This window comes from Panthera tigris, chromosome C1 (assembly GCF_018350195.1).
Source record: "Panthera tigris isolate Pti1 chromosome C1, P.tigris_Pti1_mat1.1, whole genome shotgun sequence".
Lineage (NCBI taxonomy): Eukaryota > Metazoa > Chordata > Mammalia > Carnivora > Felidae > Panthera > Panthera tigris.
Genome location: NC_056667.1, coordinates 30,359,209 through 30,373,735, shown reverse-complemented (window position 1 = coordinate 30,373,735; position 14,527 = coordinate 30,359,209). Strand labels below are relative to the sequence as shown.

The 14,527-nt window shown below is 48.9% G+C and overlaps 1 protein-coding gene across 1 annotated transcript in view; it reads right to left on the bottom strand.

Annotated features, from left to right (window-relative positions):
* Positions 1 to 10,049: 10,049 nt before the first annotated feature.
* BMP8A (bone morphogenetic protein 8a) overlaps positions 10,050 to 14,527 on the bottom strand; it is a 30,265-nt gene continuing 25,787 nt past the window's right edge. Inside the window, exon 7 of the mRNA XM_042996705.1 lies at positions 10,050 to 11,945. Coding sequence (XP_042852639.1) covers positions 11,796 to 11,945 — 150 coding nt within the window. The 3' untranslated portion in view covers positions 10,050 to 11,795. The remainder of the gene's footprint in view (positions 11,946 to 14,527) is intronic.

The following is a 14,527-nucleotide window of genomic DNA, read 5'->3' as shown; positions in this document are numbered from 1 at the left end:
CAGAGAGAGACAGAGCATGAACAGGGGAGGGTCAGAGAGAGAGGGAGACACAGAATCTGAAACAGGCTCCAGGCTCTGAGCAGTCAGCACAGAGCCCGACGTGGGGCTCGAACTCACAGACCGTGAGATCATGACCTGAGCCGAAGTCGGACGCTCAACCGACTGAGCCACCCAGGCGCCCCTCAAAAGTGTTTTCAAAAAATGTTTATCAAAGTCATAATTTGCACATAGTTTAAAGAAAATCATTGAAGTTTGTTATAACATGATGTTCTTCTGTTCCCCCTCACCATAATTTTCCTGCCCTGCCAAAGGTAACATTCATTTTTTGGCTTTTATTGCTACAGCTCTGAAAAACATATTCACATTATCACTACTTGATTTTTTTTTTTTTCAGTTTTTGGCTGTTTTGGGTCAGATTTTTTAGGAAACAGACTCATGGAGAATTGCATGCAGGAGGCAGAGAGTGATCTCAGGGACAACTCTTGCAAGGGAATGAGGGGAGCAGAGTAGGCAGAGTGTAACTGAGATGCCATCAGTCACATAGAGGCCTCAGCTGGTCCCGGGGGTGCATTGGAGCTTGGATAGCCCTTCTGAGTTGTTCTGAATTGAGGCCTGGGAACCAGGCCTCTGAACCCTCACATGGACAGTCATGAATTCTGGCTGATTCCCAGAAGGGGTGAGCAGCTCTCTTCAACCAAAGGCATTTACTGGGGTGGAACTTCTCCTGGGGCCGCTAGCATCTCACACTCCTGGGAGGTGAGAAAGTGAGAGTCTTGGTCTTGAAGGGGATCCAAGTGGCTTCCCAAAGCCTCCACCGCAGTCCACCTCTCACACCACTCAGATCCTTATTGGCTGCTGCGTCTCAAGTCTCTCCTGTCTCCTCCCTCCTGACCTCTGAACTGTTGCAGGGACCCAGAGCTCAACACTTTTTTGTCTTCTCTACCCTCACTCTTCACTTAATGGTTCTTAACGTATTAGCCTCGTGCCCACCTCTTAGAACTGATTCTTTACTAGGTGGGAATGAAAGTCACAGCTAATATATTCTTCCAGCACATAGTTTGTAAAAAGAAAAAAAAAAAGTGTTATGTGGGGCTCCTGGGTGGCTCCATCGTTTGAGTGTCTGACTCTTGAATTTGGCTCAGGTCATGATCTCGAAGTTCATGAGATTGAGCCCCAAGTTGGGTTCCGCACTGGCAGGATGGAGCCTGCTTGGGATTTTCTTTACCTCTCTTTGCCCCTCCCCTGCTGGTTCTCACTTTCTCTCTTAAGTAAAAATAAATATATATTTTTTAATATTTATTTTTGGGAGAGTGCAAGCAGGGGAGGGGCAGAGAGGTGGGCAGAGGATCCAAAGCGGGCTCTGCGCTGATAGCGGCGAGCCTCATGTAGGGCTCAAACTCATGAACTGCCAGATCATGACCTGAGCCAAAGTTGGACATTCAACTGACTGAGCCACCCAGATGCCCCTAAAAATAAACATTAAAAAAAAATTTTTTTTAAATAGTGTTATGTAATAATTATAATATGAAAGAAAATGAAAGGAAAGTAATTTACAATAAAATAGTATGTATTTCAGTATTTAAATGCTTGGACACAACTAAATATGTGAAATATTTAAACATACACTTCTGCCTAGAGCAATAGTTAGCAGTGTGGACTGATATAGGTGTATTTTGTTGGCAGGATCACAGTAACATGATTTCCTGACATGGTGAAAATCCCCTGGTAAAATTCTGAACGAAACCAAAAATTATGGTCCCTTGGTTTATGTAGTAGGTCTATTTCTGGAAAAATTCAGTGCAAAAGATAAGTCTTTGGATTTATATGTAAAATGGAGTTAGGTTCTCAGCTCAAATCATTATAAACAGATTTTTATCCAATACATGAATGTTTCTCAGGGCATTTGAAAGTCTGAGAGGATTAAGAATAATTCTTCCTGACATGTGACATGGCAGGACATCTGGATTCCCTGTTCCCTTCCCACTAATGCCAGTAGCACCCCCATTATTCCTGACAACGAGCAACATAGCTTGGAGTTTCCAAGTAGCCTCGAGGGGGCAGTCTTACCCTATTTATAACCAGTGCTCTGGCCAATCCCTTCCTGTCCCAGGTTTTCCAGGGTTTCCAGTCACATCTGTAAATGAATCCTGTCCACATGTCAGCCTCCATGCTGTTCTCTCCCTGTCGCCTTCTCCTGGACGTCCCCTGGATGTCTCAGACCTCACAGACTCTCATGTTCTTTTCTCCCAGACCCTTCCTCTCCTCATCCCTGTCTCCGGCAATGCCACCACCATCTCCCTAACTGCTTGTTCAGCTTAGGACTCCTCCTCGACCCTTCTCCTCCATCTGACATAGGTCAGATCCACGTGTTTCAAGTCACTTTCTCGTCTGCCCTTGCTTCACCCTTCCTTCACCAGCACCAAGTCCTCACACTTGTCTCCCTGTTTCCACCCCTGCATCTTCCCCTCCTGGTCCAATATGTGAGGTAGTCAGAGCCATCCTTTTCAAACATAAACCCAGTCCTGTTACTGTCTGGCTGAGAGTCCTCCCATGGGGCGCCATCACGCAGGACTCACTGGCATGAGGCCTGGCACCTTCCCAAGCTCCCAGAATGTGCTGCTCCTCCCTCTGTCCTCAAGGCAGTCTTGCTGTTCCTCAGTCACAGCTTACTCCCCCTCACGGTCTTGGTCATTCTACTTCCTGTCCTAGAATGTTCTTCCTCTAGCATCTACAGCGTTCACCCCTCACTTCCTTCAGGTGCCATGTACCTTGTCTTAGAGATCTGCCTTGCTCTCTGTCTAGAATGGGCATTCCTGTCATCTCTTCTTTTTAGTCAGCTTCATTTTTCTTCATATATTTAATACCTGAGATTATATTATGAAGTTACTTATTCTTTCACTTATTTTCTGTCTCCCTTTCTAGAATATTAGCCTCATGAGGGCAGGACCCAGTCTTTATTGGTCACCACTGTATTCTAGAGTTGTGTAAATATTTGAATATTTAAAACTGATGTTCACAGGGCAGTTTTGTTATGTGTCAGGCACCTTGATCAACTCCATCACTGAGAGTGGAATGGGACATGGTCCCCATCCAAAGGGAGCATGCAGTCTAGAGCCCCAGCCATGAAAAGGAGGCTTTCTCACTGAGACAGATGAGCTTATAGGTACCCTCCCTCAGCCTCTGCCGAACCTGGCTCTTTTAAACTCAGATGTTACCTCCTTCAGAAAGCCTTCCATGGTACTGTTACATGTGTGTGTGCGTGTGCATGTGAGAGAGAGAGACACACACAGACACATATACTTTTAGGTGATTGCGTCTTGTGCTTCCATTCGCTGAACAGATGTCTGTGCCACGAGGCTTTGCTGTTCCATAGCATGATTTTCTTTAAAAAACAGTTTTATTGGGATGCAGTTCACATACATTCAGTTCACCCATTTAAAGTATACATTTCAGTGGTTTTTACTGTACTCAGTTATGTAGCTATTACCACAAATAATTTTAGAACATTTTCCTCCCAAAGGAAACCCCACACCCTTTAGCATTCTCCTTCTCCTTGTCCCCCAGGCCTAGGCAAACACTAATCGACTTTCGATTAGTGTTTGCCTATTCTGGACTGTCATATAAATAGAATTCCACAGTATGTGGCCTTTTGTGACTGGCTTCCACTTAGCATGTTTTCGAAAAAGTTCATCTACGATATAACATGTATCTGTACTTAATTTTTTTTATTGTCAATTAATATTCAGTGTGTGCATATACCACAATTTGTTTACCCATTCATAAGTTGATGAACATTTGTGTTTATACATTTTGGTTATTATGAATAATGCTGTTGTGAACATTCATGTATAAGTTTTTGTGTGGACCTATGTTTTCGTTTCCCTTGGGTAGGTACCTACAATTGGAATTGCTGGGGCATAGGATAACTATTTTTTCATATTTTGAGGAACTGCCAGACTGTTTTCTAAAGTGGCTGCACCATTTTACATTCCCATCAGCAGCCTATGAGGGTTGCAGTTTCTCTGTATCCTCACAATCACTGGTTATTATTTCTTTTATGTTCTCTTTATGTTATCCTAGTGATGTGAAATGCTGTCTCATTGTGGTTTTGATTTGCCTTCTGACTGATGGAAGCAAGATGTTGAGCATCTTTTCATGTGTCTGTTGTCCATATTTTAATCTTCTTGGGAAAATGTCCATTCAGATCCATTACCCATTGTTAAATTGGGTTATTTATCTCTTTTTTATTGAAATACAAGAGTTCTTTAAATATTCTAGCTGTAGTTCTCTTATCAGATACATGGTTTGCAAGTATTTTTTGTCATTCTGTGGGTTGTCTTTTCACTTTGTTTTGCTTCGAAGCACAAAAAGTTTTAATTCTGTTCAAGTTCAATTTATCTCTCTTCTCTTCCATCAGTATATTTTTTGCATCATAACTCAGAAGGTTTTGCCTAAACTAAGGTTGTGAAGATTTACTCCTATATTTTCTTGTAAGAGTGTTAAAGATTAGCTCTTACATTTGGGTCTTTGATCCATTTTTAGTTAATTTTTGTGTATAGTGTGAGAAAAAGGATCTAATTTCATTCTTTCCCCTGTGGATGTCCAGTTGTCCTAGTGTCATTTGTTGAAAAAGCTGTTCTTGGGTGCCTGGGTGGGTCAGTTGGTTAAGCATCTGACTTTGGCTCAGGTCATGATCTCATGGTTCGTGAGTTTGAGTTCTGCTTCAGGTGAGCATGAGCTCCGCTTTGGGTGAGCCCTGCTTCTCTCTCTCTCTCTCTTTCTCTCTCTCTCTCTCTCTCTCCCTCCCCCTCTCCCCCCCCCCATCTCTGCTCTTGTGGGATTCTCTCTCTCTCCCTGCCCTCGCTCACTTGTGTCCTCTCTCAATAAAAGAAAAAAAAAAAAAGGCTGTTCTTTTAATTGTCTTGGCATCCCTCTTGAAAATCAATTGACCATAAATGTAAGGATTTTGTTTCTGGACTTTCTGTTCTGTTTCATTGATCTATATATGTGTCCTATGCCAGTTCTACATTGTCATGTATTCTGTAGCTCCATAGTACATTTCGAATTTGACAAGTGTGAGTCCTCCAACTTTGCTCTTCTTTTTCCAGATTGTTTTGGCTATTCTGGGTCTCTAACATTTCTGTATGAATTTGGGGAATAGTTCTCAATTTTTGCAAAAAAGCCGGTTGGATTTTGACAGAGATTCCACTGAATCTGTAGAACAATTTGTGTATTGCCATCTTAGCAGTATTAAGTTTTCCAGTCCATGAACATGGGATATATTTCCATTTGTTTAAATCTTCTTTAATTTCTTTCTGTAACATTTTATAATTATCAGGGTATAAGTTTATATTTCTTTTGAATTTATTCTGAAGTTTATTCTTTTTGATGTTACTATAAATGGAATTATTTTAATTTCATTTTCAGATTGTTCATTGCTAGAGTATAAAATAACTTGATTTTTGTATGTTGATCTTGTATTCTGCAACTTTGCTGAACTAGTCCTAATGGTTTTTTAGTGGATTCTGTAGGATTTTCTTTATACAAGATCATGTCATCTGCATATTTCATTTCGTTGTTTTGTAGATTGCAGTTGCTGGAACATCTAGTACGATATTGAATAGAAGTGGTAAGGGCAGATGTTTTGGTCTTATTCCTGATGTTAGGGGGAAAATATCTAGTCTTTCACTGTGTGGTTTTTTCGTAGGTGCTCTTTATCAGACTGAGGAAGTTCCCTTCTGTTCCTAGTTTGTTGAGTGTTTTTATCATGAGAAGTTGTGGGTTTTGTAAGATGCCTTTTCTGTGTCTATTGCAATAATAATATGGGTTTTGTGCGTTATTCTGTTAATGTGTTATATTGCTTTTTGGATGTTAAACCAGCCTTGCATTCCTGAGATACATCCACAGTTATCTTTTGAGTGACTCTTTTCCAGTAGACTATGAGCTGCACCAGGGCTGGGACCAATGTCCCCAGGGCTCAACAGGAGCTAAGTTACAAAGTAGACAATACAAGTATTTATTGAATGAGTGAAAGAAAGGATAAACCAGTATAAAATGATTTAAGCAACTTTGCTCACCATTTCACTATCAACTGAGTGGCAAACAAGGCATCCACATGGTATTATCCTAGAGTCTGAGCCTGCCTGGTTGAAGGGCTGTCAACAGTCTGCACAGATGTACGTCTGACAGCAGGGAGCCAAGGGTAGGGCCTGACGTGCTCCTTCTCTCCCCCAGGCCTGCTCTCCATGGTAAGCTCTGGCCCAAACACCAACAGCTCCCAATTCGTCCTGACGTGTGACAAGACAGATTGGGTAGATGGCAAGCACATAGTGTTTGGGGAGGTCACAGAAGGCCTGGATGTCTTGCAGCAGATTGAGATGGGTGGCCACTTGGGCCCTGGGTGTGTAGCCCTGTGGGAGAGCTGGAGAGAGGGGCCGTGACAGATCCCAGGGAGGGCTGCTTCTGCTCAGGCAGGGGTGGGCAGATGGGGAGGGTATCCCTAAGCCAGTCCTTAATCTTCACCTTCCCTTGTTTCTCCCCCTCTTCTGTCCCCACAAAGACCCAGGGCAGCAAGGATAGGAAGCCAAAGCAGAAGGTGATCATTGCCAACTGTGGGGAGTACATGTGAGTCTGCAAAGTCTTGGCACTGCCCCTGTGTATCCAAGAGGGAGCTGTCAGCCTGGGAACCAGCACCTGAGGGTGTCTGTCCCCTTTGCGGCAAGCAGGGGTTTGTGTCGTGGCCCTTCTTGGACTCAGCTCACAGCGACTCTTCTGCAGGTATGGCCTGGACTCCCTCTGGCTCTTTCCCAGGCGTGGCTGGCACAGGGGCCACCTTCCTCATTGTGGACAGGCTGTATGTGGCCTTTTCTGGGCCTTTACTGCCACAGCTTCTCCTCATCCTGCCAATGTGGCTCCTGGACATTTCTTCTAGTAAAATAAATCCTAGTTCTTGTATGGCCGCCTGCCAGCCAGGTCCCAGGTATTTTCAGAGAGCTGTGACTGGCCCATCTTCCTGTGACAAAGCAGAGCACCTCCCCTGCTGTTTCCCTCCCACCCGGGCTGGGTCCCTAAGACTATACCCTTTGCAGACTACTGTAGGGCAGCAGAGGTCAGAGCTGGTGCCAAAGTGCCTCTGTCCTGTCCTCTGCTACGAGGCCAGTGAGTTAGGTAAGCCATGCTCTATTCCTGCCCTCATACCTAGTCGTGAGTCTAAGGGGCACCTGAAATCAGTCTTGGTGACCCATTCACTTATTATTCAGTCATTGAACCAATAGTCCGAATTGTAGTACTGCAGAATGCCCAGAGTCCTTTTACCAGGCGCTGTGCGTGGTGCTGGGGAAACACGAGAAATCAGCCGAAATGGTACTTGCATCCTCCCCATACCCCAGCCCCAGTGGAAATCAGAGTCTGGTGCCACAGTCTGTAGCATGTGTGGCCTCTCACCCTATACCAGTGTTTGGCCAGCCGGGCCACCTCCCAGCATGTCCCATGTGCTGAGGCTGGTCACCAGAAACCATCGGTCATCAGAAACAATGTCCAAGGCTCCCACCTGCTCCTCTGCCGCCTGCCAGTGGCTCTAGATCAAGGTTCGACACTCAGAAACCACTGGGCAGGGCTGGTTCTCATTTTGAGTTGAAGTCAGGCTGAGCCTGGAGGGGAGGAGAGAAGCCTGCTGGCCTGTGACCCCAGGGCAGCTTCTGCAGAGGGTTGGATGCTAGCCCTCTCTCTATCTAGCTAGCATCCTGGGCCAACCTTGGTTTCTGCCTTCAGGTGGGGTTTGGCTTGTACCCCTTTGGTTGGCTGGCGTCTGCTCCCATCACTGAAATCATGGCCTGCAGTATTCCCAGCAGGGACCCTCGCTCCCTAACCTAGGTGTCCCTCAGTCATGGCTATCGGGACAGGCAGCAGCGAGGCCAGGAAAATGCCAGCCACTCAGGGCTGGTGTGATGTCTGGGAGAGAAGAGATGTACTTGAAATACTCAACAAGGCTGGCTCTAGGGATTACATGTGGGGAGGGGGAACCGACTGGCCTGAAGCCCCAGGAGGGAGGACTGGTCACAACTCTGTGAAACCAGGGGAGAGGTTGTTGGGGGGAGGGAGTTCTGTCCCTCACTGTGCTTCCCTGATTGCCCTAGGAAAGTGGGATTAGCACACTGGCCAGGAATCCAGTGGATGGGGACCTGACAGGTGGCAGTTGCTCCCTCTGTGCTCTGTAAGGGGCTTCCCCAAAATTTATCATGTGGGTCCACCCGTAACCCTTGTGTAGGTGGTGACCTGAGCCTCAGTGGTGAGATGCCAGGTCCCAATGCCATCAGCCTGCTGATCGCGTAGGTATTGTCTGACCAGAGCACCTGCCTTCCTGATGCGGAGCTAGTGCTCCCGATGGTAGGGTCGTGGGGGCCCCAGACCTGGGGAGGGAATTGTGGCAGAACTGGGGCAGAGGGGATGCTATAGCAAGATCTGTTTTCAAAGAAGATTTAATAACAAATTTTCAATATGTCATAGATCAAGTAAATCAGATCACCAAGCAGTACATAGAGTATGATCCTGACTTCATGAAATACCCAGATGTTCTATATAAAGACAAACATGTATGTGTCAAAGAAAAGGACTGGAAGGAATTATTAACAATGCTTATCTCTGTGTACTGGGATTATGCATTTTGGGGATTATGCTGGGATTATGTTTTTTATTTTCAAAAATTTCCCTAGCACACAAGTGAGGAAAAACTTTTTTTTTTTTTTTTTCTTTTTAAAGGTCCAAATGCTTGCTCAAGGCTTCATGGTAAGAAGAGAAACCCCAGGAATGCTCCCCTTTCAGCTTCCCAGAAGCTGTAGGACTCTGGACTTTGGGAGGAAATGGGGACAAAACACAGCCCCATCCTCAGTCCCCAGCAGAGGCCCTGGCTCCACAGGTCACCAAGTCACGGTAGGTCCCTGCACACCAGGACTCCCACAGGCAGGGGATTGTGGAAGTCCCTACCTCATCCCTGGAGATGACCAAATTTAGATTTTTTAGGAAAAGCTCAGCTTTAAAGTAGACACAGCAGCACCTCCTGGACATGTTCTGGAAGGAGGGGGTTTTAACAGGAAGGTTTTAACAGGGGAGGCCCAGATATATAAATTCATTTAAAGTAAGACCACTAGTAAATGCTGTTCATTCAGTACCCATGCATGCACGGTGCTGAGTACTTTGTGGACACACCAAATCCCCATGATGGCCTTGCAAGGGCAGTACTAATACTCCAGAGGAAAAACTTCTAACTTAGAGGTGACATAATTTGGTCAAATTAACAAGAGGCAGAGCCAGGATTCTATGCCAGGTCTACTGGCTCTAAAACCCACCATATCCTATTCACAGCCTCCTTTCCTGTGAAATTGCAGGGCATTTCTCGAAGCATGTCACCCATTTCCTTACATAGAGACACAAAAGAACAGGGCTTTGCCTGGTGAGCTGTCGTCCGGGCCAGTACCATGCTCTGATTGTGGAGGTGCGCTGGGTGTGAGGTGCACAGAGCAGTTCCCCCTGCACCCCTGCCCCCAGACTTGGCTGTTCCTCTGCAGCCTCCCTTCCTGGCAGCACTTACTTTGCTGTCAGCGGGCCTGAGCTGACCACCCTTATGTATTCTTCTAACGTGCAGCCTTGAACGTAACTTGGGGTATCAGGCAACCATATAAGTAAGATGGCTGCCCCTTCATTGACTTTGCATCCATAATTCTCCCCCTTCTCCAAGGCCTTTTCTGGTTGCTTTCAATTTGTTAGATGGCTGGAGGTTCTAGAAGTCTGTCAGGAAGTCCATGACCACTGTACTTTCAGCTTTATTGCACAGAAAGGGGTTCAGATCATGATACTTACATTCCTATTCGGCACACCCAGTGGACAAGGCAGTCTGCATCTTTAAAACATTCATTCTACAAGCTTTCCTGGTATCCCCAAAACATGCCAGGTTATGTGCTAGGTGTTGAGGAGACCAAATACTGACATTTGTTAAAAGTTTTCAAACCTCCACTGCCGTTGATACTGGGAGGAGAGAGCTGCTAAGGCCCCAAAGTGGCGGGTTTCATGTCCTATGTACACAGCAGCTGGGCACTCAGGCTGTCTTTGCTCTGTGACAGAGGAGACAGCCAGCGTTTCAGGCAGGAAGGCGGCTTATATCCTTGTGTCACAGATGAGAAACTGAAGCTTGAATCAGGAAGGGAACTTGTCCTGACACCAAACCCATCAGTGGCTGAGTTGGAACCAAAGTACAGGTCTCCCGACATTCCAGCCACTTTGTGATTCAGTCCCTTGCCAGCCAGAGCTCAAAGCCCCAGGCTAATAGGGAACTCCCCACTTTGCAGACAGTCTGGGCCTGCCCTCTGTGTACACGGGGAGGGTCTCTTCCTCTGTACTTGCTCCACAGTCCCTTCCAGGTCCCTGTGGAGGGGCTGCTGTCCTGCAGCAGGGCCCCAGATTCCTCAACTGCTGCCCCGCCTGCTGTCCTGGGGCCCCTCCTCAGGGTGCAGAGTGATGGCAGAGATGCGCATCCTTGGGCACAGGGGTGGTTCCGCCTCGGCTGGGCTGTGCCTGTGGGTTGGGCGGGCCCAGGATCTGCTTTTAATGACACAGTATTTCAGGGCTCGGGCAGCTGAACTCTGTCTGCTCCAGCAGGTAAATTACAGGCTTAGCAAGTCAGAAATCAAACAAACACTCCCAACTGCCTATGGCGGCTGCTCTGAGGAGAATAACGATTTTCGGGAACCTTCACCCAGGTCAGCCTAATTACTGCCTGTCATTCCCTTGGGACAGGGACCTTTGGTTCACAGGCCTCAAGAAACAGCACAGTGCTTCTGGGCCCACAATGTGGTATAGACTGTTGAGCAGCCTGTTCTTAACTCCTCGGTTCTAGCAGACAGACAGTTCCCTCCTTGCCCTGTGCCTGGCCTGAGGTGGCCCAAGCACCATGCTGTGGGTAGAATGGGTGGGGAAACTGAGTTTCATCTGCTGGTGGGTGTCTGAAGTTGTGTGCTGAGGGTCTTGAGGCTCTGTCTGGGCCACGGGCCCAGGTCGATTACTGATATTAGCCACGGGCAAGGAGACAGGAAGGGGTGGCATGTGTGCCAGCGTGGACCACCTACTGCAGCCACTGTCTTTGCTTCTGCTAAGAGTTCACTTTGTGTCAGTGCTAAGCCTCACATGGAAAAAAGGCAGAGGAAACTGGAAGCCCCCAAGGTTATTTGCTTCTGGGTTGGGGTGGGGGCATCATACCACTTTCCCAAGGAGGGGAAGGCATATGCCATAAAACATCCCTGTCACCCTCAGTCTTAGCATGAGGCTCATCCAGCTCGTTCTTCTTCCAATGTGCTGCCAGTGGGCCAAGTTAGGAGCCCAGTAATACACTACTGAGCACAACTGCATCTCTGTGCCCTGGAAATTCCCAGTGTGGTGCTTATAAAGAGGGACAGACCCCCTTCTCCCCACTCAAAGCCCAGCCAGCTAAGCTCACACTCCAGATGCTCCTCAGGCCCGGGTCAGCTACAGTCTGGGTTGGGGATGCCCAAGGACAGGTCCTAAGACAGGATGTCTGAGCTGAAGACAGTGCAGTCAGCATGCCTCGGAGGCTGCCGCGCACATCAGGCCAGCCAGTCTACAGACATCGGGGGGAGGGGGCAGAGGGACCTGGGGAGACCCTGGCAGGGATGCAAGTAGGGGTCCTTCCTGCTACCCCACCTGAGCTGTGATGGCATTTGAGGGTTTCCTGCGTCTGGAGAGGGGCCTGATCCAGGCGGGAGGCTCTGCAGCGGCGGGGCCGGGCCTCAGTGGCAGCCACAGGCCCTGACCACCATGTTGCGGTGCTTGCGCAGGATGACATTGTTGCTGCTGTCATAGTAGAGCACGGAGGTGGCGCTCAGCTTGGTGGGGGCACAGCACGCCTTGGGGACCGTGTCCGGCTTCATCAGGTGCACCTGGCCAGGGGAGGGACGGCAGTCAGGTGTGAGTACCGCGGCCTTCTCCCACGACTCCCAGGTCCCACCGACCCCGGGGTCTCCAGCTGCTCACCCTCCCCGGCTCCATCCTCTGCAGCCCGGGCTGGCGCTAACCTGTAGATGTTCCCCACCCCGCCCCCCTTCACCCCTTCCCCGCACCAGCTGGCTCCCTCCCTCCACATTCACTCCCCTCAGAGGCCACGACCCGCTCACTGGTCTCCAGCACATGGCGTGCCCGGTGCCCAGTCCCTCTGCCGCTCCACCCCTCTGGGGTCCCCTCCGCTCCTCCCATGTGCTCCTGTAACGTCCCTGATCATATCTTGTCCCCATTAGCTGTTTGCCATCTGTCTCCCCTCCCGGCTGTGAGCCAGTGAACGATCACAGAACAGGAGAGACCTAGAATCCTAGGTCCATCCTCGTGTTCAGTGCTGTTACTCCTCAAGGCACTTGCCACCCCTGATAACAACTTCTAAGGCAACTACTGTTCTGGGCCGACCAAGACGGAGGGCACGGAGGCCCCGCGTGGTGCCCAGAGTCGCATGGCTCTCAGGTGTGGCGGAACTTGGACGGGGTGTGCTGACCTGCTGCCCTCTGAACAGCCCTACTGCCAGGAGAGAGCCTGCCTGAGGAACGGCCCATTTTCAGCTTCCTAAAAATATTTCTCCCAAGCCCTGGCAGGACGAGCCGCAGTTTACACGGAACTCCGGGCCAGGGCCCCCCACTTGCAGGCCCGAAGGCGGCCCGAGGCTGTGGGGAGGCAGGAGAGAAGAGGACACCTGCTCCATCCCTGTGTCGTGCAGCCCAGGGCCCCCCACCCTCTCGGATGCTGCCGAGCAGGACCCGGACGAAGCTGTCTGGCTCTGGGAGGGCAGGAGGAAACCGAGTCCCTGCCGGAGAAGATGCAGGCAGAGCTACAGCACTGAAGCAGCAGTTGGAAAAACCCCTGGACGTGTGGAAGGGGAAGCTGTTTACTCCTCTCCTAGAGCGGCCCCAGGGACAGAGATCACTGGGGGACTCCAGGAACAAGGGAGCAGGCCTGCGCTGTTTCCCTCCTGTCCCCCAGCATAAACCCGCCACCTGTGGGAAACAGCACAGCACTGACACTCCTGCCTGACTTGCCACTCTGCCCTCCCCCAGCCATGCCCCCCTCAGCTCCAGTACCCTGGGTCCCTTCCTGCAGAGGACGGTCGTGTAAATCCTGCTGACACCACCTCCCTGCACCCCAAGCCTTGGCAGCTCCACCCCTCCAGTCAGGCTGGGCCTTAGTCCCGCGGCAGCTGGTCCCCTCTCACAGAGGTCTACCTGCAAACCTTGTAGACACTGCACGTCGTAGATCCACCCCCTCCAACACACCCATGGCTGGAGCCCATCTATGTGGGACCACAAGCGTGGCAGTGCGCGAGCAGCCCCGACGGGGGTCAGCACCTCTTCAGAGACTCCTTCCCCGGAGAGAGGGAAGGACAACTACACATACGAGTCAGGCTGCACCCCAGCAGTGGACTGGGGGCAGACAGTCTGATAAACAGGCCCTGCCCACCAACAAAATCTTCTCAAGGGACAACACAGGAAAAGAGCCCTATGTTTGGTGCTACAGCATCTTGCGAATGCCTGGTTATGACTCAACTCAAGCCCAGAGTGGCCCCAGACCAGCCCACTAACACCACAGGGACCAAACATTGCCCATAACATCAGAGAACTATCGCAGATGACTGGACTGAAGGAAAACGTGTCACAGCAGCAGGGTGTATGTGGCACACACAGAAGACACACCTGAAGCACCAGCTTCCGGCGAACGGGGTGCACTGCACTGCTGGGCACTACAGGATGCCTTCAGAAGGTCACTACTTTCAAGAGCTGGAGACGTAGCAGGAACAGAGAGACAAAATAAGGAGACCGATAAATATATTCCAGATGAAAGAACAGGACAAAATCATGGCAAAAGACCCAAGGAAGACAGAGATAAGTAATATGCCTGATAAAGAATTTGAAGGAATGATAAAGATACTGTACTGGAGAAAAGTGGATGACATCAGGGGTGCCTACCTGGCTCAATTGGTAGAGCATGTGACTCTTGATTTCAGGGTTGTGAGTTCAAGCCCCACATTGGGCGTGGAGCCTACTTAAAAAAAGAGAGTGGAGGACATCAGTGAGACCCTTAAAGAGATAAAAAGGAACCAAATAGAGACAAAGCATACTATAAATAAGGGGTGCCTGGGTGGCTCGGTTAAGCTTCTGACTTTGGCTCAGGTCCTGAACTCACAGTTTGTGAGTTTGAATCCTGTGTTGGCGTCTGCTGACAGAACCTGGAGCCTGCTTCGGATTCTGTGTCACTCTCTCTCTGCCCCTACCCCACTCGCACTCTCTCTCTCTTAAAAAAAAAAAAAAAAAATACAGTAAGTGAAATTTAGAACACACTAGGATGGAATAAACAGCAGGCCAGAGGAATCAGAAAATGAATCAGTGACCTGGAGGACAGAGTAGTGGAAAATAAGTTCGCCAGATGAGAAAAGTTATGCAAAATGAGAATACACTTAGGGAACTCAGCAACATCATCAAGCATA